A 26,765-nucleotide genomic window follows, 5' to 3' on the forward strand; every position below is an offset into this window, starting at 1 on the left:
AAGAAGAAGAAGAGGAAGAAGGCGGGCGGCGGGAGGGGGGGGGGAGGGAAGCGGGAGCCTTGTCACGTGCCGCTGGCTGTGGCGGCGGCCCGTCACGCGGCGCCCTCCGGTCCCCGCCCGAGCCGGCAGGGGGCGCTGTTACACCGGAGGGGCGCGCGGCGGCCGTTGCGGGGGGGGAAGGCCGCGCGCCGCCGTTTTCCCGCGCTCGGCGGTTCCTCAGTCGGTTCCCGCTGCTCCGCACCGTTTATAAAGCCCCGCGGGTCCCCGGTGGCGGTTTAGGCGGTGCATCCCGGCGGTGAGGGTGTCCCGGGTGGGTGTTCGGTGACGGTTGCGCGGTGTGAGGGGGTGGGGGAAGTGGGTCCGGGCAGCAAAGGTCGGTGTGTTCGTCGAGCTGAAGGCGGGCCTCGTCTGGGGGGAAGGAGGCTGAGGGGCGACCTCGCTGCTCTCTGAGGAGGGGACGTGGCGAGGGAGGTGCTGAGCTCTTCTCCCCGGGATCCGGCGATGGGACACGTGGGAATGGCTCAAAGCTGCGCCAGGGGAGGTTCAGACGGGACGTTAGGAGGCATTTCTTTACCGAGAGGGCCGTCAAGCCCTGGAACAGGCTTCCTAGAGAGGTGGTCGATGCCCCGAGCCTGTCAGTGTTGAAGAGGCGTTTGGACAATGTCCTTAATAACAGGCTATACCTTGGTCAGCCCTGAAGTGGTCAGGCAGTTGGACGAGATCGTCGTCCTACGTCCCTTCCAACTGTTCTGTCCTTCCTACCTTCTCCTTTCCCTAACAGTACGTGCTGAGGAAATCCCTGATGGCTTTTCTTCCCGCTGGCAGAAGGGATCGAATGGGTAACCGTGTCCCAGCCTAGGCATTGGCTCTGCCGCTTTGTGGGAAGGAGGCATGTACCTTCTGGATGGGGGCAAGAGCTGCGGATCACCTCAAGATAATTTGACCATCTGAACAGGCTTGCAAAAAAAGATTGCAAAGTGCAGTTTTTGAAAGTCTTCTGTGCTCATCCAGTTTAGCTGGGTTTCCGCACCACCTCTGACACTATAGTGAGGCTCAAAAATCAAGCCTGGGTGAAGGTGGGCGAGTAGCCTGAAAGCCACCACTGGCCAAAAGATACCAAGCTCAGGCTTGCAAGCATGTGCAAAATCACAGCTTGTCTGTGTCCTGCTGGTCCCTCTCCCAGGTGAGACCCGTCCTCCAGCCTCCCGGGGCATCCAAACGGGTGGGAAATACTTGCTTTTGAGCAGACTCTCATCTAGTGAAAATCTCAGCTCTGCCTGGCTCCGCTGCAGGGGAACTTTTCAGGCAAGTCTCCTCCTCCTTGGACGGAGCCAGGCTCTTTCGCTGAGGGGAAAGCCAGCCCTGTGCTAACACCGACTCAAGACAAAATCCTTTCTCTGCAGTCTGGATGAACTTGGCAAACGATAAATTTTAGATGGAGCTAAACCCAAATGATGCTCTAACAGCAGTTTTACTTAACCTTGAAGTAATTTTAGTTGGCCGCTCACGTACATAGCTTGACATTAAAGTTCTCAACTGTATTTTTATGTGCTTCTGAAGACTACAAAGTGGCATAGCATCTTACTTAATTTTTCTAGAGTAATAGATGAAAAAATCGCAGAAGATTACGTCTCAAAATCATAGTCAAAATCTTTTTGCTTTTATTCTATTTAATGCATAATATCTGGGAAAATACAATAAATAATTTTTCAATCTAGAACAATTAGATGTTATGCTTAATAATAAAATGTTCAAAGAGGATGTAAAAATAAATTAATATCTTACTATTTAACTTCAACGACAAAGCAGGTCTTGGTTTCCGACAACTAAGAAATTTTCAGCCATGAAAGATAAATGAACGTATTCTGCCCTTCTGTAAATATGCGGCTACCATTGAAACCAATGGAAGATATATATACACACACATATATATATACCTATGTGCCTGCATCAGAGGGCAGAATTTGGCCTAGATCTTACAAAATGGTAGTTTGCAGTTGACATTCATGTGTGTTTATTTTTTTAACAAATAGAACTGCAGAGTGTTCACATATCATACATTTTCCAAATCCTGCAACTGCAACTTATATGAAACATTAGCATATAAAAAGTCATCACTGTACAACCACTTTTTTTTAAAAGTCAGTGTCAAAAAACATAAAAAACAGCTAATTTATTAAAACCAGATATACTGTATAAGTGCTGAGGTTTGCGTTAGCTTTCTTCTGTTTTAAGCACAAGAATCTATTAAAACATAAAAGGCAAAAGTGGCTCAGAAAATGAGAAACTCTCTAATAACATACTTGTAGCTTTACCAACACTTATCTGACACTATAGTTAATTGAAAAACAACGTAAACACAATGAGGTACGGATACCAACGGACATTTCTCACAACTGTGCAAACTGTGGGCCTCATCCTGCAAACACTGCTGGCTCCAGAGCTTCCTCCCAGGGCTGGTCCCACCGAGTCCAATGGCAACTCCCTGCAGCAGCCTCTGCCGCTGCCATTTGCAGGAAGGGGTCCTGTGACCCTCACGTCATGCACCAAATACATTTAAAGTGCCTCAGATTTCAAGCTGATGCAAATTTATATTTCGTTTCTTTAGACTTGAAAAGGTGAAATAGCTTCTGAAAAGTCTTATATAAATACTCCTTTAAAACTATTACTTTTTCTATTTCAAGGTAAATCTAATAAAATATTGAACTGCTTTTAAATGAGGCAAATGGTGTTTGCACTGCTTTCTGTAAAAAAGCAACAATACTCCTTTGCTGTAAGATACTTTATACATCTCCAGTCACTCTTCCCTTTATTTTACAGAAAGTAAGAGGCAGAGCTATTATAATTTTGTTGGTGCAATCGCCTGTGGAATTCTGAAACAGCCCTGTGGAATTTTTTTGTGATGACACTGAATCTTAAGTTCATCCCTTTTCACAAGTCTTTCCTCCAGTTTGTTTTATTCTGCTTCTTCGCTCTTTTCAGAACCACCTCCAGCTGAATTATCTGCCTCGTACTTTTTATCAAGGACATCTTCAAAGGATTTCCCACTGCAGTCATAGGTTTTACTTGTAGATCCCATATGTGTTCGAATGCGAGCTCCTGGCTGGTATAACTGCATGGCTGGGCGATCCTAGAAGGAAGGAGATGTGGTTAATGCTCTGAGAAACCCGTGTTGGATACATATGTGGGATTTTGAAGTGATGAATGTTTGTGAAGAAAGTAGATTTTGTGTTAAATCGCTTTACATTTCGTAAGACCCAGGAAAAAAATGGAGTGTAATGAAAATTGACTCAGTATTTAGCATCTGTCTTGTTTATAACACTATTCTTGGGAGCCAAGCATTTTGAATAAATGAAGAAAACTGTAAAAATTAAAGGCCCTATGACACAGTTAATGTAAACAAGGAGAAATACTGCAGACAATTATCAAACACAGTATTACAGGTAAAACCGAAAAATGCTGCTAACTTCACTAACATCAACCCAGAAGAACAACAGCCTGCGCACCTGCAACTCTGCAGATGAATAACAAATATTAAACGTAAGCATAAAAAAGTAAGACAAACCAGAAAAGTTTAGCAGGTAACAGCTAGAAAATTATCCTCAACTGAACATTACCAAGTGATATGTGTGCAATGCTCTTCAAATCATCAATCGTTACCACAATTTAAACATGGCATGCACGTTTGAATTACACGTATCAAAATAAAATTGCACATTTATTGCTCCACTTCATCATGCCTTCCATACTGAGTATGAGAGCAGGGGAATTCACCTGCTGATAATAAACAAAGTAAGTACAATTTGAGCATGTGCAGGCTTTGGGAGTGACCCAATCGTACACATGCTGATTTGATCACTGGAAAATGGAAGGAGCCACTTTACAAGGAAGACACCTCAAACATGCAAATGGGAATGTTCTGTAGCTCTTGAGAGCACTTTTTATTCTTGAAATTTCAATAATAAAACATACTGTTTAGGAACTCTGCTTAATAAGTCTTTTCCTACTAAGAGTATTTTACTCTCACAAATACCAGTTTTTAATGTTATGAAGCAACCCATTCACCAAAACCTGAGCTTTTTGACCAAAGTCTTCTGTTAAGTTTAGCAAACAAAATTAAACAGCCTATTTTAAGACAGTGGCAGAGCACTGAAATTGTCCTACATCAATATTAATTTCCAATTGCCTTCATAATTTGAAGTAATTCTGATCTTTTGTTCTTTCATTCTGTTTTGTTATTCCCAATACACATTTTCCCTTTTTCTTTCTTTTTCCTTCACCTCTTGTCTTTTTTGCTCCACTTTTTTCTCCATCTCTTTAAACCAGGTATCGAGATTCAGTATTGGGCCATACAACTAGATCATTCTAGTTAGTGCTTTGCGGTGTGGTATGAAATGCATAACATGTATCTTTCTCCATCACAAACAGCTGCATAAAACTAGATCCTCTGACGAGCAGTGCCCACTGGAAAGTTTATGATAAAGGGTCCAAACAATTTTTCGTATCACAGACTCTGTACTTCACAGTTCGCACGAAAGCTAGCACAACTGTTACTGACACTGGAAATTGCCTGTTTTCTAATTAATTCTTACAAACTTCAGAAAGCAGCTCGATCTCTGCCTAAAAACTTGTGTTGGCATTGTTAATTCTACTGGTAAGTTGGAAAAAACAGCCCCTAACTCTTACCTACATGATAAATACTCTAAGGAAAAAAGTCATCACACTGCAAAGAACTTTACTGATATTGCTTATTTTGTTTAAGGAACAAATCTAGCACTTGAAGTGTGCACTAATCCACAGACTCAGCGAGCTACCAGAAGTGCAACAGGAAGAAATAAAAAGGAGGCGGCTTCTTAAGGCTTGGCAAAGGGCCCCCAAGACCCATCATCAAGTTCCAAGGTTGCAGATTATTTCATCAGACTTCAAGAGCAGCGTGGCAAGCAGGAGGAATACTGTCTTTCCCATCTTCCTGTTTCTGAACTAGCCATTTTTCTGACTGTTCTACAGCTTGAGCCGCTGGTGCGTGCGGCAGGTGGCTGATGTGTATATGCAGACAGATCTCACCCATACTGCCCAGCTGACCTTTGCGTAATCAAAAAGTGGGGCGCACCAGGCTTTCTGTGTTTGCACAAGGTGACTTGCTTGACGCACACAGCGAGTCCACCTGGACTTGCTCTATGCACGCTCCGTACAGACTCGCTCGGGACGTGACCGCTTTACTCCTCGTCAGCCTTAGCCCACGTGACAGATCAGTCACTTGGTTTCAAAGAAGTTTCACATACAGAATAAATTTCTACACAAAACAGTGTTTCAGTCATCTTTTGTGGAAAATCTAGGATCAGAAAGGGAGAGAGAATGAGGGTAACAAGGAGAGCCACCTCCTGAAAAGACCCTGAAATCAGGCATTCTGAGAAAAATTATGCCCATGTCTCTGGGAGACAATAAGGGACATGCACACCCTACTACAGGCCCCTCTTGCACTGGTTTTGCACCTGCTCTTTCCCTGACAACGACCACGAGAATAATTCGTCCTAACCAAACAACAGGCTTTTCATACTGGCAGGTATACAATACTGAAGAATTTGCACATTCACACCCTCTAAATACAATGGTTTCTGTATTAGCTATTTATTTAAGTCCTTATAGTTCCTCTACTGAGCAATGCCTGGCTAATCCACATTACTTTATGAGCTGGGTAATGAAAGTACATTTTTAAAAGACCAGCATGTCACAGTTTTTAAATTTCATTACTGATCAGAAGTATAAAAATCTTTAATACATTCATAAAATACAAGGCTTCCAAGAATAGTGTTCTAAAAATGCTAGGGTTGAAAGGAAGACAAAAAGTCTTTTATATATTGTAAATATGAGTGAGCAGAGACCTGTAACCTTATTTTAAATGCTGTTGTCCTCTGATAACAGTAGAAAGCAGTCTGCGTTTTACTGAAAATGAAATAAAGAACTGCTTTTTTTGAAAAAGCATCTTTAAGCTGAGTTTGCAAAAGCAAAACCTGTGATCTTGAAGCATATTTAACTAATGAAAGATTATCCTAAATGAATAAAAGAACCTTATTTCTTATGCGCTCCTTTTTGGATGCCATGTCATCACACTTGTCCTCTTTACCCAGTTTGTCTACTGCCTCCACAGTGAAGCTGTAGTTGTAGTTCCCTTTCTTTCCTCTGTCTGGGTTGTATCCTTTCCCCCATTTCAGCTCTTCTTCATTCCTTCTCACAAACTTGTCAAACTCATAGTGAGCTCTATGCTTTCTGCCATCATCCAATCGATACCTTTGTCTTTCAGGTTCTTTTTCTCGAAATCTTCTCTCCAAATCTCTTTGCTCTTTGTCACTATCATTTTGTGACCTACGAGTACGTATAAAAAGAAAGAAAATCCAAGCAATTAACAGTAAAACAAAACTGCTGAAGGATGCAATACAAAGCCTTCCTTTGACTTCAACAGTATTCAGATCAATTGTATGGCAAGGCTGGTTTCTTCTCATGAAAAAGGGGTTATGTGCAATTTTGCTGAATGTCTCATCCATGTATGTCCGGCCCTTGACTATGCATTCAGTTCAAAATAGCGGACAAAGCTTTGCAAGCAAAATCAGACTTTTGTGCAACTGTTGTGGAAGGCACATTCTTCAACTTTTATCCCTCTTTCCAGTCCAATAAATAGTTCCCCAATACTCTTCACATACATACATGCTGCATGATTAGCTCTTGTGGCCTGTTCTTGAGGTGACTCATGTACATGAATATTCCCTTGAATGGGAACATTCAGGGCCCGAAGGAATTGTGCAGGTATCATGTCTCAATGTGTAAAGTTTTATGATGCTAACAAAAATTATTCACTGACATTGCAACTTGCAGAACGCATTTGTGAAAATGAAAACTTATGTTGCAAGCTTTTGTTTATGATGTCTCCAACTAATTTAGCCTATCTTTGCATATTTTATTTAGGCAAAAGACCATTACCTTACCACAACATAATACTTAATTTCTGCTATGCTGCAATGGGTCTATATTATAAAGACTATTAGTTTGCAACATTTTGCTGCCTGTCTGATACAATTCTCAGCTCTCTTATTCACTTCATTGTTCCTGTTCAGCAAGCAGGTGCTTCTCTCATACAGCCAAACTGCAAATAATGAAGAAAGATTACAGAATAGATTGAACTTTAAAAGGAGCAAACACAGGCAGTTTCTTTTTATATATTACATATGTATAAATACTTAAAATTGAAACAGGAAGGTTGCTTTTGACAGTCTGCTCACATTTTGGGAATCAGCAGACAGAATCAGAGAGGATGGATATTTTCTAATGCTGTAGTGATCAAATTGTGATCATATGCTTCTCATTTAGAATCGTTTAATATCAATAAAAGTTTATCTTTCTATATTACTTTTTTTTTTTTTTTTTTTTCAAATAACAGGACTGTGAAAATTGTCAGCCTCTGCCATGAACTTGCGCACTGGTGGGGCTGCCAAGACAGGGGCCCCATCTCGGGAAGAGCTGGAGGTCAGCAACAAAACCCGAGTGACAGGTAAGTTACTCAGCACTTTGCAAGACTGTGCTTGCGTTAGCATAACACATTCAGCAAGTGGAAGCAACGTCCCAGCTGTCACAGACACTTGAATCAATCACAGTTACAGAGATACTGTACCTGTAGCATAGATACATATATATAAAATACTGTGTTAGCTCTCAAGCGGTATATGGCTGTAAGTTGTTTTGTTTCACATTTAATATGCTATTCTAGACACTAACTCCAAATCTTCGCAAGGCTCAGAGCGTGACCTTCCAAAAAGTCAGAAAGACACACCTCCACTTAGTGCTGCAGCACTGCCTGGTACCCGTCTCTTCCCCCATCTGTTACTGTGGGTGAGGCAGGAATGGATGGGCCTGGAGGTAAGCAGGTGACAGGGATGCAAGCTCCAGTTCAAGAGTGGTTAAAGTTTCTTTCTAAAATTCAGTCATGGCGACCGGGCAGGCAAGAGTGGAAATGGCAGGGTACAAATTACAGGTAGAAGAGAAAGTTACACAGCCAGAGAAAGCAAGCAGAAATGAATGGAAGGGAATGGAAGCATACTTCTGTTTGGGATAGTTTCAAATCTGTATGTGACCATGTACACTCATGCACCTACTGAGGTTTTAATTTGTGGTAGAAAGCTATTGCTACTGAGCCTTAAAACATGGTTTCAAACAGGCAATTCACCTCTTGCATGTAGAGTTGGAAGTTAATAGTTTATTACCGATTTCTGAGTCAGTGACAAAGTAGGTTCAACTTTAATTCTCGATTCAGCTGAAATAGCTCATAGCTTGCTACCTAATCACACCCACTAATAATCATGATGAAATGAGCACTTGGAAAGACAAGGTAACACTTACTGTACCTGCGCAGCCAAAAGGATTCTGTTTTACACCTGGAAAACCTACATTAATGCCTTATTAAACTTACAGGATCAATAGTAAAAATGTTACATGGCACCACCAAAAGCTTCATACATAAAAAGCCTCATTAGCATACAACTGACTTGCCCCTGCAAGTGCTTCTGTTGAGCCTGTTCTGTTTTCCTTTGTTGAAGAACATCAACAAAAGAGTTGCTGAATATTTTCAGTTTCCATTAGAGAATGTGAAATGAAAGTTTTTAGCATCTTTTAGGACATACTGAACATATTGAAACATTAGCCCATGTCTGAAGTCCTTAGTCAGAGACAAAAAAAGATGAATAACGCATGTAGGATGTTATTGGTGAACCATTTCTTCAATTAGCAAATTCAGTGGTTTTATTTTCCGGTGTTCAAAGTTTCTTTATTTTTCCATTTGCCATTAAGAGAACATTTGCAGCTCCTGCATACTTTTCATAAAAATCAAGAACCCATGTGGACAAAGATAAAATTTAAACTACTTAGAATAGGCAGGTAGCCTGCAAGGCTCCTAGAAAACAATCCCAAACTTCCTGTAATACTTCATATATAATACCTTAGGTAACTAACTTAAATGCTCAAGCTTGTCCCTATGTACTGCAGAGTACTTTGGAGAGCTTAGCTGAACAACTCTACTGAAGAACGAAGTATTATTTATCTCAGCTGCATATTATTCTTAGTTATGTATCTTACATGTTTCACAGCTGAATCCTGCTTGTGATGGGACACATGTGCCAAAGGACAAGAGAGAGAACCAACTGCTGAAAACATCTGCAAGACATTTCCAGGCTACAGTAGCAACAGAACTGAGCTGTACCCGTTGTTCCTACTATTACATATGTGACACAAAAGGCAGTGGGGGACAGAGACAGCCTTCTGCATGTATCTATCATAACGCTATCATTCACACCTTAACTATTCTGCCATTGTCCCATTTACCAAACATATTCATATGTTTATTGCAGCAAAACCAAGGAAGGAAAAGTAAGGCATCCTAGCCAATTTAGTCTTTGACATCAGTAATGGAAGGAGGGCCTTACCCGAGCTCTTAATGGGGAACAGGTGAAATAACAGTGAAACTCTGAATGACTTTGCACGCAGAAATCCTTCCAATCTGGGATTTCAAAACATTTCACAAATAACAAATTGCATCCACTAATACTGCCATCAGGTCAGTAAGCTGTTACTAAACACACCTTTTACAAAAAGGACAACGAGAGATTTGTTCACAGAGAATGAAATCAGTTCTTTGCTGACAGACAGTCAATGCACCACTTACATCATGTTTAAGCCTTGAGATGAAAGCATTTAGGATCTAAATTGAAGCCTAAAAGATATATATATTACTTACTTTTCCTTAAGTTCTTTTAGTGAACCCTCCAAAGATTTGGGTTTTATACTCCCAGATCCAGGTGATTTATCCCATTTGTTTTCCTCAATGTCAGCTTCTTCACCTTTTTCTTTGTGCTTTTCACTGGCCAGTTCATCTCCTTTTTCAGGCTTCTTCAGAAGCTAAGAGATACTTGTTTATATTATTATGTGAAATTATTCTCCTCTGTTGTAACAGACATTTTAACAATGTATTTAATATATCAGTAACTTATTAAGATTGAAGATATCTTATTTCAATGCCAGGAATGTATTTTACAAAGTATGACATCTAAAGTTATTTAAAAAGGGCAGTTTACTTTTGCTAAGGAGTGACAGTCATTAACAGGCATTCAACTGCATACTTTTTAATATGCTGAGAATACTGGAGAAAGCACTTACCTACTCTTCTCTCCTGAGTTTTATATATAAAGATATTATTATGGTCTATGATTTCTTAGAAATCATGTAACAGAGCTCAATGTCATTGAAAATAAAATAAGTAGAACCTCTACAATACTACAAAGAGAGCAGGATTAATACTTCACTCCTTGAAATACTATATATAAAATGTGTGCCACATTAACTACTTGGGGTAGACTGGCATATAGAAGTAAGTGCTTAGTATAAATACACCCTGACAGAAATACAGACTGAGGAAAAAATTATAATACTAGCAGAAAAGATCACATTACATTTTCACCTGGGAGATTAAGATTTTCAAGAAGTCTGTTCCTTTCACAACAAATAACCCACACAGGGCTTGAGCAGTGTCTAGCATTACAGGAATAAACTTTATAAAAGGACCCACTGTCTCAAACTATTTCTCTAACATTTCAGGTATAAGCAGAACATCTCATCAGTCTTTTCATTCTACCAGTTTTTCCTGAAATGAGCACAGGTTATTCTTCTCCAATATTTAAAACTTCTATAATGTTTCTCTCAGGTAGTATTTTCCTCTTCTTTCGGAGACGGAACTAGCTTTCAAGGTCACATCACCACAGTTATGTCATAAATACTGGGGTTTTTGGACAACCAATTTTGGGTAATACATTTTAAGAAGCGAGTCCCTTTTCTTCTGAACTTCTACAGTGTTTTTCTTTATGCCCAGATATTAAAAAAATCTGTAATTTGGCTTCATAACTTACTGTTTTTATACATCCAGGTGAAGGAAACTGTTGTCCAGGAAGAATAGAGGAAAGAAGTACACAGCTCTGTGGCTTCTCCCCACCACAAGATCTGGAGTGAGTCTGTGTGTCCTTGTGTTAAGCTACAGACTCTTATACCAATTTTCCTCTTCAAAACAGCCTATAAAGCCTTTCCAATACCACAAAATTCAGTTCAGATGAATAGTTTTTATCTGTGTTGTCTTATACAAGTAAGGTTTTAAATGTCCAGACGTAATAGCACAAAATACACTCGCCTAAGTGAAGTCATTAAAAGCACACCCATTCAGATTGTTGTAAGGCAGCGCACCCTCAAATTACCAAGACTTGGTTAAAGCATACTATTAAAATACATTAGTTCTGAGCATAAACACAAAAAAACTCTCAGTGAATTTGGCTAGATGAAGATTTACATGACAGAAAGTGTTAAAGCCATATTTGCAATAATATTCCAACATGTTGGCACGGAACAATTTGGTTCTGTCAGGTTATGTTGGCATAGAATGCAGCAGTGTTGTATAAAGATATCCGAGTTACCTGCCATAACTGCATCAGCACATCATTGTACCTAAAGCAGTTAGTCACACTTTCAAACAACGCTACTTAGTCAAAGCCCTACATTATTCTCCCTTCCAGTCAAAACTGGTTTGGTATCTCCACACTGTATACTAAATAAACAGTGAGATACCAAAGGAACTTCTGCATAACTTCAACAGAATAATAATCTTTTTCATTAAGGTACCTTGATCCTTATTTCTTTTTCAGAAATTTTCTTCTGCTTCTCCACTTCTTTTCTTTTACGTCTTTCCTCTTCTCTGCGCTTCCTTTTCTCTTCTTCCCGCAGACGTTTCTTCTCCAATTCTCTCCGCCTTCTTTCTTCTCTTTTCTCTTCTCGTATCCTCTGAGGAATTCAAAACGATTAACTGTAAATTGTCCAACGGAAAACCACGTGAAACATAAATGTTGAACTTCAGGCAAAAGTCTGAACGTACCTGCTTTTCTAATTTTCTATTTTTAATATATTCCAAAAGGGGTGTTGTTCTTCTAGCTAAAACACAAAAAATTTGTGATATAGTGTTCAACTCCTAAAATATGTACTCATTTCTTTACTTTAGTACTAACCCCTTTTTTCTAGCTTTGTCTACAAGGGAGCCAAATAATTAATAAAACTATTTGTTTTATATATTTTTGAAGGCATTCCCACCATTCTGCTTTAGAAACACTTCGTTGCTTTTTTGCTTTTAGGGGTAGAAGCAACAGAGATATGTTGCATGATTATTTAATGTTTAATTAAAAATCGTATCTCTTCAGTTCAAGGGAATGGCTTATTTCTCTTGCTCATCAAATGGTTATTTCACCAAAAAGGAAAGAAGTGTGTTCAGAATCTACTCCTACATTTTAACTTCATACATCAAAACCTAGCTATATTGCTGTTCATATGCAGCCCACATTACTGTAATCTCACATAGCACTTTTCAATCCCAGATTTCAAAGTACATCATTAAGGAAACATTTTCATTCTAATACAACATTTCCATTTAACTACCATTTAGCATTCACCTCTCCATGGGAAAACGGGATGAGTAAGAGGTGAGTGGTTTGTCCCAGGTTACATAGCAAAGTATCAGCAGGTTCAATAAAACTCTGGCTTCCCAAATAACAAATAAAATGCCTTATCTACTGAATCACACAGCCACTCTTACGTTACAGAGCTGTCTCTCCACACTCTGAAATCTAGCCTAAGCCACCATCCTGAACCATCCCAGAATTCTACAAAAACCTGGATAACATCATCAAATTATGTATCATGTATAGCATTCATGACTGTCAGTATTGAATTCAAACTTGAATTCATGTACTTACAGCTGTGAGTAGTTACAACACATTTTGTCAGTCTTGGATGTCCCAGGACAGAGTTACAGAAAATGTTTACTACTAGAAATTGCTCTACAGTTATGCATAGGATTCTTCCTTAAACCAGAAGAAAATTTCACTATTGGAATGTATGACAGGATTTGGAAGAAAAAAAGAAAAGAAAAAAAGGAAGAAATAAAGTTTTCATCAAATTTGAAATGGCATAGCCAAAATCTAGACACAATTCATATCCCAAAAACATTTGAATGTTTTTGTCTTCAAAGTATGAATATCCTGGGGGCAACCCATTCATTAATGATAAAACCTTATTACACAGTTATGAATGGGAAGGCTTGATAGGATTCAGTATTTATTTTTAGCAAGTATCAATGATCAAAAGCAACAACCAAAAAAGATTGTTGATTTGAGATCTTCCTCCCTCTATCCCTAGATTTCACATGCTGCCCCCTCCCCCCCCCCGGCCCTGTGCATAATTTCTGACGAATTTTAGGTCCCCAGCACCCTACCAGTTCCTCAGATTTGCAGCTCTGCCTCTCTCCCCTGCTCCCCTAAGTTCCCCTGTCTGAGCAGTGTCGGCCTCTGGGCACTTTTACATGCTGGAAGCGATCACAAATTGTAACTGGTGGGTCTGGGGAAAGGCTAAGCTGCACTGGGAGTCCAGAACTTGGCCCTAGTCATGACTAAGGCTGTGGTGCAAGAGGTTTAATCAGAAATTATAACTTGAAGTTCAAGGGAGAGAAGCAGTGTGATGAGTCCTATCAAAAGAGGAGGGCGAAAAAGAATGTTGATCAAACCTGAATCTTACCCATCTTATTTATGGGCCGTACTACAAACAAAAATCTAAGCAGTTTTTCTTACAATGTTTAAGAAATTTTACAAGAAAATAAATTGCAAAATGAAGACCTGTGTCAGCAATGACTTTTATATTTTATCTCGCTCTCTGTATACAAATAAGCCAGAAGAATGAGCTTATCTTCATCTTCTTACAGAGAAAATCTGTTTTATATGTCTCTGTCTGAAACTGATGAGCCAACACATCTGACAAGATGCGTAAAACATGTCAGTCTGCAGTAACACTACCTGAAGAAAGGCTGAGAATGTGAAGCCCAATTCCACCAGCAAAGTCCTGGGCACATCTTTCATTGACTTCAGCAGGAGTAACACCTTCGAAACTGGACATACAACTAAATCCTTACTTAATTTTGCTATGAACATGCTATCCACTGAAGCAATCTTTGGTTTTACATTGATAGCAATGGCCACAGTTTTGAATAGCAGAAAAAAGCTACTAACTTGATTTCCTGTGATTTAACAGAAACAAAACATTAAAACTCCTAATGTAAAGCTGACTTCAGCCAATATTGTTACTCAGAAATCTGAAACTCTCACGACTAATCATTTTTATTGATAGAATATTTTTAAGTTAATAAATCTTTCTTGAAACTGTAAACTTTTTGTAAAGTTCTTTAAAAATTTTGACTGCTTTTACTTTGCTGTCAAATACCGGGGAAGATTTGGGGTAAATAAAAATTGTTGGGGAACTTCCCCATCTAGAGCAGCAACAAACAAGTTTTATTGATAACAGAATTATCTAAATACCCATACTTCTAACATTTCCATTTACTCTAAATTGTTGAAGTTCCAAATTTCTCCAGTCAACTCTCAAACAGCAGTAACAAGTGACAGGACAAAAGGAAACAGCCTCAATTTGTGCCAGGGGAGGTTTAGATTGGATATTAGGAAAAATTTCTTCACCGATAGGGTTGTCAGGCATTGGAACAGGCTGCCCAGGGAAGTGGTGGAGTCACAATCCCTGGAGGTATTTAAAAGACATGCAGACGTGGTGCTTAGGGACATGGTTTAGTGGTGGACTTGGCAGTGTTAGATTTACAGCTGGACTTGATGATCTTAAAGGGCTTTTCCAACTGAAATGATTCTATGATTCTATTCTATGATTCTAATCAAAAGAGGTGGCTACCTTTACACTGTAAAGAAATAATAGCAAAGGTAGATTTTTCTTTTCCTACTTGATCAATTGTCACACCTAAGGAAAGAGGAAGTGTTCTGCATGTTGTCACTTGGAGATACAGCACATCAATATTCCATGTCATCCTGAAAGCTGCATACTGGCATTGAAGATTTCAGTGTTGATCTTACTGAAGATTCCCCCTGAGACTGTGAAAGCCATGCTGTATGCATACAGAAAACAAGGTGTTGCCTTAATCTAAAAGCTTTTGCAGAATCTTGACTGTGAGAACAAAGAGAGATCATTTCATGTTTCTCAATAAAAGCAGCTAGTATCAGGGATCAATTGTTAAGTATTCAGCTATTTTATCTTTTAAAAATAAATCTGCCATCTTTTAATACATCTGTAAGTATTCAGAAGTATTAAGGACCTACTTCCGAAGCCACTGTGCATGCAAAACTTCCAGTGAAGTCAAGCAATTCCATGCATAGAGACTTAAAAGAATAAGTGGGGTGTGTCCTGCCACTACGTGGCAAGCTAACAAAAATTTAACTGCAAAATCTGTTAGACTGAACAGGTCAGCTCTTGCAGATAATATCATAAAGATATAAAAATAATATATTTAATATTCTCAATAATAAGAAAAATCAAGAAAACAGACCAATGAGTTCCCTTGTTTTGGCCTCAATCTCTCCCAAAAGAATCTCAGGATTGGCACAGATTTTCTCTTCATCAGCACAATAGCTCTCTAAAAATTTCCTATATTCTGGATCTGTGAAGAAAAATTTTTGAATTATGTTAATACTTTGCAGTGCATGACAGAAATAGAATCTATTTTCCACCATGACGCCAAGAAAATATGTTTACCATCTTCAATGCTCCCAGCCTTGGCATCTTTCTTCTTCAGCTTCTTTTTTGAAATCTTCTGGAATGGAGCAAATTCAACCACTGCAGGATACTCCAAACCTTAAAAGAGATCAGTGCTTAATTTTTTGATGGGGAGAAACATTCCTTATGTTCAATTAAGATTTTCAAAACTCTTGAAACTTGTGCTGGGCAGTCTTACTTGAAATGTAAAATGAGTGTTTCTACAATCCCATCCTAAACTTCTAATGAAAAATTACATGTAGCTATATTTTAGATTCAAAACAAAATACATTTATATTTGAATTATATACATAAACATTAAATATTTTTTGGACATGCTGACAAAGACTGTCAAAATGAAGATGACTATTGTTGCACGATAAAATTATTGCAGTATCATTTATAATTCCCTTTTAATTCTTCACAGATATGAACTGATTAGAAACATTTATATAAAATCTCAGCCTGACAAGTGGTAAGTACTACTGGGAAATGAATCTGAAACAATTGAGTTGCTTCTGTAAAGTTCTGTTTGCAAAAAGCTTAAAAAATAAATAAATGTTGCATAACATGCAATAATAAAACATACCACCTTCTTTCAGAAGCAAAACTGTAAAACTCAGCATGTAGAATTGTATGAAACTTCTTTGTTTATGATGGACTGCGCAACTTCTTGCCTGTGTTTACTGGCATGGATTCTTTGTTTTGAGTTCTGCCTTAAATATTGGATTCTTGTTTGGACTGGAGTCAGAACTGTGTGTAGCTTTTGAATTTTGCCTGGTTTCTCCTTGAAGCTAGTTCAAGATTATACTTTGCTCAAGTCCACTGAAAACGGCTTAAATCAGTCAGAACATTTGTTAACCTTATTGAACCTGGTAATCCTTGTTTTAATTTTAGCCTTATAAATACAATGCCTCCATAAACGTCACCAGAAGGCACCTTTGATCAAAACTTGTGTTCTTTATTTGCACAATCGTGCCAAATTGGCCAGCAGTGTCCAAGCTCAGTTTTGCAATGTACAGAAAACCCTGGCTTCAGTCCAGCCCAACACTGAAAAACATGCTTAATTTAGGCAAAGTGAAGTCTTGGCAGAACCATAAAACCAGTTTATTTTTAGTTTTTCATCTAAAACACACAGAATTTGAAATCTGGGAATCACACACTGAGAGGAATGTATTGTTCTCCATCTCTACGAAAATCCATCCAAATCTGATTAGTTAGAATCCTATAGTTAGAGGCCTATAAAATATCTCAGGTAGGAAATGCTGAAGAGGAATTTGTTAGTTTGACAGACAGCTTCTTTAGAGATCAACTCTCCAGTAAGAGTGGACAGGACTACTTTTCGCAGGACCTCCACAACACTGAGTGTACAGAACAGACAATGTCTATGCAAGAAACCCACAAGTCTATGCCTGTTTTATACAACCCATGCAATTTTTTACAGAAGGTACGAGTGAATATGGCAAGGAACTACTAAAGGCAAAGCATCATTTCTTGGCTATGGCAGTTTCATGCTACTGTAGGAGACGTGGATTTATCCACACCTACATTACAGAGTTTTTCCTTTACTGTTGGGCAAACTTTTGCAAACCGAACATTTTAAAGATGGCAACCAATTTTGTTGCTCTTGTTCTTGGAACTCAACTCAAGATGTCTGCAAATGCTCTAAAAAGTCAAGGTGTACATATCTCAAAGCAGGCAACCAAAATGATGAAGTCAAGTTTTTGTCTTGCTTTTTCAAAATGAGAATAACTGGCACAACTTTATCTCACAAAAACACACTGAAGGTGTAACGATGCATGCTTGCAATGTGTTCGGTTCCTGTTGTGATGAATTGTGAAGCTTGCATAAGATAAATTATCTTAATAGGATCTTGACAGTGTATTGCTTAAGGTACAAGAATGCAGACAAACCATGCACACCACATAGACAAGCAAGACTGCAGGGACAAATATATTTTGCACTTCATTATCTTTTGAGTGCTAGATTTTGATACATTTTAATGTAATTAACTGTATATTGAGGAAAAAATGGTATAATTAGCAAAAAGGAAGTAAATTAATGTTCTAAAATGGTATATGTATATATACATACTTAATATCTTACAAATAGTCCAACCTTTATTATCAATGAAGACATAGCCATCAAAGCGATCTCTAAAAAGAAGGATGTCCTCAGGATTTCTAAAGTTAATGTATGCTCTTGAGTAGAGATGAGGATAAAGGCTGCAACAAGAAATAAGTTTATTTTCTGTTATTTACTATTCTGTTCAGGACTAGGAAAAAAGTAAAACTAGAAGGATCACACTGCAATTTTCATCTTTGAGAACTGGCTACCTTAAACACGCATATCGAAGTCTTTACATATACATATCTAATTACATAGATGACAAGAAGTAACTGAGCAACCGAGTTCCTGGATGCAACTGTGAAATTTATTCTGAACTGAAACAAATATTTCTAGTGTGTTTTGTCTCCCTAAATTGCAGAGCATACACTTCCATTGTGCAGGATCAAAGCTTTAAGTCTAGTATTTCACGATTTAAGAGATATGAATAACCGCAGTGCTTCTAGGGAACTTCTTGGGCATGCTAAGATAGTCTTCTGTCACTGAAACAGAAGTTAAGTAAAAGCATCCAGTTAAAGGGCAGTTGCCAAGCTGTCACTCCACCTTTAAGAATGATTAAATAACCTAGTAATTGGCAAGATAATCCACTGAATTATATACAAATAAATAAACTCCCTCTGACATGCATGTGCATCAATATATATGCTATGTCTAGTTGTGAAGAACAATTACTGTGAAAATCCAAAGCATTCCAGCAAAAGAAAGAACAGGTACTTACCTAAAATAGTTCTGATTCTTCAAGAATTTATTGGCATAGATCCCACCCCAAGGGTAAATATTTAATGTGCCTGATAAAAACCTCAGGGTTGGCACACCACCAACCACAATGAAACTGAGGTAATTTAATGAATTACCACCCATCAGCTAAGTTATTGTGAGTCATGGCACGTACATGCTTTAATCGCCCACAACTGTGATATAAAAGTTTGGCTTGAACTGCCTTCAGTGATGGCTATGCATTACGCCAGGTTTTTGAACATACCTGAACATGAGCCCATAAATTTAAAATACTATTAATAATTCATAATATTATTGCCACACATGGCCCGTCTTCAGACAAACTCACCACCAGCAGCAGGAGACAATAAACACACACAGTTGCAAATGTATTTCAATCCCATAGCTATTTCAGAATCAGATTTCACAATGAGTGAGAAAAAGCAAAAATATGGGTTGGATCACAGGATCCACACATATGGCAGCTCAAAGAAACAGTTACTACAAACCAAGTAATTTTTTCTTTTTCAAATGTGCATCCATATGGATCCCACTTTTGAGTGTTAAAAGTTGACCATAAAGAGCAGTGCTGTCAATAACTAACCAATCATTTTGTAAACCCACCAAATTTGTGTTTGGTATGGTAGCCAGGAGAAATGTTTGAAAAAAACTAGAAGGCTTTTTTCATTTAGATGTTTTGCAAATACCAGCTATGGAGTGTTTCTATAGCATGCAGAAGATAAGCTGTCAAGAGTGCTTAGTGTATAAAAGCCTGATCACTGAGTGTTTCAGACCCCTGTCTTAGGCTTTTTACCCAGCAAAGTGTACAATGAGCCTAAAAAAAACCGCCTAAAAAACCCCACCTAAAATTCACTCTCTAAATGGGAAGCTGAGTAAACCTAGCAAATTGGAAATGCTTAGCACTGGCCTGCATATAAAACACTGTCTCTTACTCTGGGTTTCAGATACCTGACTTCCAACTGCTGCTCCCCACCCTGGATTCCCTCACCTATCCACTTTCGTACTTTGTATTCAGCAGTTATTGGATAAAATACAGCTTTTGCTCTTCAGGATTTTGCCTTCCAGCTGAGTCCTTCAGAAGGACCACTGGACTCTGTGTACCTTCTACTTTTTTCAAGTAGCTACCAGCATAGACTTCATTCAGGATCTGAAATTCAGTTTTGAGGTTGCATGGTTAGTTTTATAATCAGACAGCTGGTTCTATTCTGCTGTATGTTTGCTGTCTATAAGCTGCTTTCCATCTGTATCATGTTTTGGACAGATGCACTGCACGTGATGTTGGCATCTCTGGGATATCACTTAGAGAAATCTCTATGGAAATAACCCAGATGAGTCTGACTGTACACGTTTCTTCAGTACAACACACTATTTCTTTGTTTTCTGCCATGCATTCAAGGGTATTCCATCTTTTAGGTTACGTGTATTTCTATAATACTCAGTCTATCATCTCTTCAAGCCCTTACTTTTACAGTAATTTTAGCAACAAACACATTCTAATAGTTTACTTCTATGAAGTATCTTTTAACACAGTCGTGTAAAAAGACTGGTATACAGGAAAGCAATTTTAAGTAGTTATCTACAATACAAACAGCAACATGCAAACTATAAAAACAGCCAGCACATCTTAGTAAAAATACTTATCAACTTATTGATAATGGTGTGTATATATGTACTTACATGTATATAAATATATAGATCCCTACATTTAAATGTTGGAGTGTTAAATAAACTCCTCCGTCCATTCATATATTACATAATAATTTCTGATCAAACAGCTAACTCCTCATCTACATTGTCATGTCAAGCTAAAATCCACTGGTCTTCATCCTCTTGTCTCTCACCTTCTGTGGTCATTCACATAGTGGATGGAACTGGCATAATTTTAAATTAACTTAGCCTTTCCTTTTTACAGATATAAACGAGCACAATTTGCCTGGCAGAGGAGAAGCAGAAACGCTGTGCAGTTGTGATGACAGACTGTCACTCATTCCGTCCAGAACACAGTAGTGGCGGTTCCCTTGAAGTTCTAAATGCACTGCCCCTTCAGAGCTGCAGTTCCTGGGTGCATGCTGCCATCTGACAGTGTTAGTGCTATTTGCCTACAATAATCCCAAGTAAAATGTTGGGAAGCAGTTATGAAGGGAAAAGGAGGAGCGCTGTCTGCAAGAAGCTTTATCAATGTCTGTGATATATGGGATGGCATTAACTATTTGACTGGCTTTCACATAAGAAAAGCTCCTATCCAGATCTCTTTACTTTCGTAACCTCACAACACTATTAACAAGTCCTAGCACTCAGCATTCAGTCCCAAGCAATGACCCAAACCCTGCAGGGCCAGAGCTAGATCACTTGACTGAAGTTTTGGAAGACTCAGAAACGTTTACATGCTGACAAAAGAGAGTATCTGGGAAAAACAGTTAATATTTGGAGTCCGAGAACAAGACAGACTGTCAGGAAGGCAGAGTCTTTATTATCAGCTATAGATAGTGTGTCTATCCAACAAACATCCCTAAAGGCCATAGAATCAGTCACAGAAACAGTGTTTTGTTTGTATTTTAATGTCAATGTACAAGAGAGAATAGAGGTAATGCAATGAATCGGATGAATCTGAAAAAATGAACAAAACACAATGCAACAGTCACTTTCAGAAATGATTTTACTGAAATGGATGTAACTGAAAAAGTGTTATACATTCATAACATTACTTAAATGAAATTTTAAGAAGTTTTATAGCTTGCCTATAATAAGACATTGTAAACTTAAAAGATAACCTTTAGACTACAAAAACAGAGAAACTGGAGTTGATATACGTATCTTGTTTGTTTTGTCCTCTAGGGTGAGATGACCTTGGAAATAAAAATGTAGAAACAGCTATATTTAAGACCTCTCTATCCTCCCTCCGACAGCAACTAGTAGATAAATGCTTAGGGAAAGTTTATTAAAAAGGGGAAACTATACACTGACACTTCACCTCGTATATAATTTCAGGTACTTGCAGCCTAGGGACTTTGTAATACAAAACTTGTATCCTTGTGTTTAATAGGTTTTCATAGATAAATATTTGTCTGAATAAGTATTTTACTAAACTGCTCCTGAACCATTTTCAACCTCCATCATTTCTGGCATCAATTTCTGACAAGGAGCTCTACTTATACAAAAACATTTTTTTCTAGAGAGTTTAAATTTATGAAGGAGGCAGAAGAGAACATGAATCCAAAACTGAGGAGGAAGAGAACATTTTTCTCCCAGATCATTATTTTTATTACAGGGCTCATACATAGGACTGAAGGAAACTGACAATCCAAGTAATACATATCAGAGATACTGATGCTCAAAAAAAGTTTAAAAACATGTATTCTTTGCTTGCTGCATCTTGAAGTCTAGTAGCAAAACAATATAAGAAATACAGCTTTATTTTCTTCACACTTGTTATTTTTAATCACTAAGATCTGCTCTTCAAGGCAAACGAACTTTTAAAGTTTTAAGCATGTCCTCATCCCTCTACCAGAATGAGCTCCTGTGTCATACATGCCATCTAACAAACTTTTTTATATATACACGTTCTGTCCCTAGCTATATTAAAGTATACGATGAACAACACAGTGTGAGAGAAAAACCACAGCATCTTTCAGCAGTAACCTGACATGGATGCAATTAAACAAGTGGACAGCAAGATTTTTGAGTACTCCAAATTTCATCACATGAAAGTAGAGAGAAAAAATGAAACTTTATATGTACAACTGTTGTCAGTGCCTTCTCTTTTCTAAGATGGCTAGCTCCCTAAGTTCTTACGCCAACAATTGTTCTAGAAAATTAAAATTGTAGGGTTTTTTAACTATGTCCTGGCATTTGTGCAGCTAAACACACTGAAGACAGAGACACTCTTCTTCAGAGAATTTTTGGTTTGCCTTTGCTATTTTCCCCTTATCAAATGAAGAGCTGGGACAGAAGCCTTAAAGAGACCCATTTGGAAATACAGATGACGAGGTTCAGAAGAAAAATATAAGTAACTACAAAGACTTTCAATGAGACTAAACTCTCCTCTTCCCTAACTTCACATCCTTTGTGGTTCTACCAGAAAAGCTGAAGCACCTACTGTTTAGTTGCTGCACATCTGTGTAACTGTCTAGGTCAGGCAACTGCCATAAAGTTTCACTAAATAAACATTTGTTCCTTTCCGACTGTGGAATTGACTCTGAGAGAACCTATATAGTCAGAGTTAACCATCTAATAACATGGTGGTGGCAAGAAGAGGCAGTATTCTTTCAAATAATCAGCCCAGGAACTAGACGGTTCCAAGTATAATTTGCCACAAACAATTCCATAGAAAGGAAAGGCTATCTGCTCTGGGTGGGTTCACCTGTAACTTTAAAAGTTGGTCAGTGGTAAACATCCAGGATCTCTCTGTAGTCAATGGGAGGAATCTGGTGCCTGTGGAGGACAAGTCATCGCACACTAAGATAGGCAAGATGGATCTTATAATTCAGTTTTTCAGAACACATGCAGATGTAGCATACAGGGTATTTTGTTTATTATAATGGTTAAGTTCCTTCTCCTCTGGAAATTGTTATGTTTGAAAGGGAATAGTATTTTACCACTGTGATACCGAGTAAATTATATAAATATACTAGCAATTCTGATTTATTTTAAATCAATCACTATTTCTTTTTTTTTTTTCAGTTTTGAATGTCACAAAACCGAATAAAACTAGATTATTTGAAAAACTGTAAGAAATAAACAGAAAAAACACGTAAGCAAACAAAGAAACTAAGCTCAGATGGCACTGACGAAAAAACTTCTGTGATATTTCCCCTAGGTTGACTCTTTCTCACCGCCGACAAACAGTCTGTTGCATTTCACCAGTGAGAGTTAAAAGAAACATCAGAGTTTCAAATAAAATTATGTCCTATTCATACAGAAAAATCTTACGTTTTAAAAACACTGGTGTAAAAGAAAAGGGCAGGAATACATTGTCTCTGCATAAGTATCCAGCTTTTCACAAATATTTTAACTAACAAAACTAACAAAAAGGTCTTGATGGAAAAAAATACATGATTTGGTATGTCCAAAATATGTTAATTAGGTTTTAAGCACCTGAAAACCTGCACAAACAGCTCATCCTCACCTGGGATCAGCAGTGCAAAACTCAAAATAATCATGGGCAGGTAGAGGATGTAGCTGTTCCTCCAGTTGCTCCTTAGTGAGACAAGGAGGAAGCCGTCGAATAACCACCTGCATATATAAAAGAAAATGGAGATTTATCTTTGATCTAAATACTGCAGAAAGAGACCAAACAAATCATATTACTCCACTTTAAAAGCTCTTCCTCAAATTGGGAACCTCAGTTGGAGCATTAGCCTCCTAGTGATTTACCTTCTTGAACTTGCAGACAGATGGAACAACTTTCCTATCTCAGTTTCTGCTAACATTGTAAAATTGTAGGGTAACTGACATGTTCTGATGAAGAGCTTGAGAACCACTGCAATTTAGCCAAGAACAGAAGATATTAACAAACAACCATAAAAATACATATTGACTATACAAAATGTTTACAGTATATATTTTTAAAAATATTTAGTTTAAACCAGCTTTTAAGCCTTGTACGCCAACAATATTTTAGTGTGTTAGGTTTATGTGTCCAGGTGCTGGCAGTGGGGGCTACAGGGATGGTGTGTGTGAGGAGAGGCCAGGGTTGCCCTGTGCTGGACACAGCCAGATCTAGCTGATCCACCACAGGGCACAGCTGAGCCCCTCAGCTACCATGGTGGCACCTCTGGGAAAGTGTACTTAAGAAACAACAGAAAAGGCTACGCAGCAACGCGCGAGACAGAGGAGTGAGGGGAAAAAAGTGTGAGAAACAGCCCTGCAGAGCAGACACCAAGGTGAGAGAAGAAGGAGGGGAGGAGGTGCTCCAGGCGATGGAGCAGAGATTCCCATGGAGGAGACCGTGGTGAGGCAGGCTGTCCCCCTGCAGCCTGTGGAGGACCACGGAGGAGCAGACATCCACGCTGCAGCCCGTGGGGGACCCCACGCCGGAGCAGATGGAGATGCTCTGAACGGAGCTGCAGCCTGTGGAGAGCCCACAGAGGAGCAGGTTTTCTGGCAGGACCTGCAGCCCGTGGAGAGGTGCCCACATTGGAGCAGGTTTAACCTGAAGGACTGCAGCCCATGGAGAAAACCCGTGCTGCAGCAGTTCATGAACAACTGCAGCGTGTGGGAGGGACCGCCACTGGAGCAGTTCACGAAGGACTGTATCCCATGGCAGGGACCTCATGCTGGAGCAGAGGAAGAGTGTGAGGAGGAAGGAGCAGCAGAGAGGAGCTGTTCTGTCCACAACCCCTATTCCCCATCCTCCTATACTGCTTCAGGGCAGAGGATGTAGAGCCTGGGGAAGAACGGGGGAGGGCAGGAAGGTGTTCTGGTTTTAATCCTTGTTTCTCACCATTCTACTCTATTGCTAATTAAAAAAAAAATTAGAGTAAATTAATTTTTTCCAAGTTGCATCTGTTTTGCCTGTGATGGCACTTTGTAAGTTATGTCCCTGTCTTTGTCTCAACCCATGAGTTTTTTTCATCTTATTTTCTCCACCGTCCTGCTGAGAAAGGAGTGAGAGAGCAACTGGCCGGGGGTCTGGCAGCCACCCAAAGTCAACCCACCGCACTCAGGTAACCTGGCCAATAATAAAGGCCAGGAAACCGCACAGAAATCTTTGGGACAGAACGATGCCAGCACACAAAGCAGTAAAACGGCCATCAAGCTTCAGACAAGTCTATTCCCATTTCTTGCCAATATCTGAATGTTACCTGACTTCAGTTATAGTGATTTTCAGCGCTTTGGTTTTCCAATTTAGAAAACGGGAATAAATCAAATCTCACAGTAGTCTCTATAAATACCCTCTGAAAAGCGCTCGAACAAAGCCAGGGAGAGAGAAGTGCTCTTGCCCTTGCTTTGCCACAGCAATGGCCAATCTTGATTTCTGAAGAATTAAAGGCGAAGAGGCACGCAAATCTGCAGCGCTGCCGCTGGGGATCTCAAAATACTGAAGTGAATAACCACCCTCACTCGGCAGATGAAGAGACGCCCGTTTAAACACCTGAATCTCCTGAAATTAAGACTCCGTCTGTGGAACGGGGCCTACCTGGGCCACTGACATCTCCTCACCTCGCCCCCCCCTCACCCCCTCACCTTGCTCAGAGCCGTTTTTTTCTCATCTCGCTGTTTACCCGGCGCCGGGTGAAGCGGTGGCGGCGGGGAAGATGGCGGAGGAGGGTTCGAAGAAGCGTCCGGGTCGCGGCGGGGCGACTCCCGCCTCAGCGGGGTGTCCATGGGCCACTTGTCGCGGCCGCCGACCCGCATCAAACCCGGCCCCGCTCTCCCGCTCCCACCGCACGGAGGAGCCGCCTCCTCCACCGCCGCCGCCCGCGGCCGGGCGGAAATCTCGCGAGAACTGGCGGCTGAGCCGGGCGGATCTCGCGAGGTTTCGTTTGGCGGGAGGGGCGGGGAGCGGCGCTTCCCCTCCCCCGTCTCCTCAGCGGCCGAGGCTGAGGCGGGTGGTGTCGTTGCCGCCATTTCCGTCCTCCCTCATGGCGGGGAGAGGCGTTTTCAGCAGCCCCGGAGGGCTGTGCCGGTGCGACGGGGGGAGGACAGAGAAACTTGTCCGTTTCCCTCCCCTCACGGCCCCCACCGAAGGTAGCCCTGGCTTGCTGAGGCCTGGCTGGGGCATCCCACTGCCCCAGCCTTGCCTCTGCCTCGGACAGCGGGATGGTCACAGCCACCTCGGGATGTGTCACCCAGGGTCTGAAAGCTAGCTGGGTCCTAGGGAGAAAACAGGGTGGGAAAAGGGAAGAGGGACCATTACTCGTTACTTGCATCAGCTCACGAGTCTTGTGCCGGCGGGGTGTTTCTGTCAGAAGAGCAGTGCCTGCACCCAGGCAATGCACAGCCAGCTCCAGCCTCTGAGGCCATGCAGCTTGAGGGTTTTTCTGGCTGATGTCTCCCTGCCTTCCTGACCGGCTCCCCAAATTTCAGCTGCTGCTTTTGCTGTTGCACAGCCTCACATCCCGTGGTCTTCTGCATCAACCCCAACAGCTTTTGTCAAATGCTGGTAGATGTTTGGCATCTGATCTATCTTGACAAATAAGAAATGACTCTAATAAGGATGCACAAATGGTTGTAGTCCATTCTCTGGCAGTGGCAAGTCCCTGGGGAGGTCACCAGTAATGAGCAGAATG

General features: G+C 40.0%; 1 protein-coding gene and 1 long non-coding RNA gene across 3 annotated transcripts; one reads left to right on the forward strand and one right to left on the reverse strand.

Annotated features, from left to right (window-relative positions):
- Window positions 1-57: 57 nt before the first annotated feature.
- LOC138681901 (uncharacterized) lies at window positions 58-23,470 on the forward strand. Its single transcript, XR_011322110.1, has 4 exons — window positions 58-282; window positions 7,433-7,543; window positions 16,097-16,144; window positions 21,370-23,470. It is a non-coding gene; the product is annotated as an uncharacterized lncRNA (long non-coding RNA).
- UPF3A (UPF3A regulator of nonsense mediated mRNA decay) lies at window positions 1,639-25,955 on the reverse strand. 2 transcript variants are annotated; one of them, XM_069770187.1, is made up of 10 exons: window positions 25,720-25,955; window positions 23,660-23,766; window positions 17,788-17,894; window positions 15,670-15,768; window positions 15,464-15,574; window positions 11,954-12,009; window positions 11,704-11,862; window positions 9,779-9,939; window positions 6,069-6,363; window positions 1,639-3,130 (listed from the first exon to the last, which is right to left on the reverse strand). In XM_069770187.1, the coding sequence occupies exons 1-10, from the start codon at window positions 25,888-25,890 to the stop codon at window positions 2,957-2,959; spliced, it is 1,440 nt and encodes a 479-aa protein (XP_069626288.1). In that variant the 5' UTR covers window positions 25,891-25,955; the 3' UTR covers window positions 1,639-2,956. The 2 variants fall into 2 exon arrangements, with proteins under 2 accessions (XP_069626288.1, XP_069626289.1); XM_069770188.1 differs by lacking the exon at window positions 17,788-17,894 and having other exon boundaries at window positions 25,720-25,859.
- Window positions 25,956-26,765: the final 810 nt, after the last annotated feature.

This window comes from Haliaeetus albicilla, chromosome 25 (assembly GCF_947461875.1).
Source record: "Haliaeetus albicilla chromosome 25, bHalAlb1.1, whole genome shotgun sequence".
NCBI lineage: Eukaryota > Metazoa > Chordata > Aves > Accipitriformes > Accipitridae > Haliaeetus > Haliaeetus albicilla.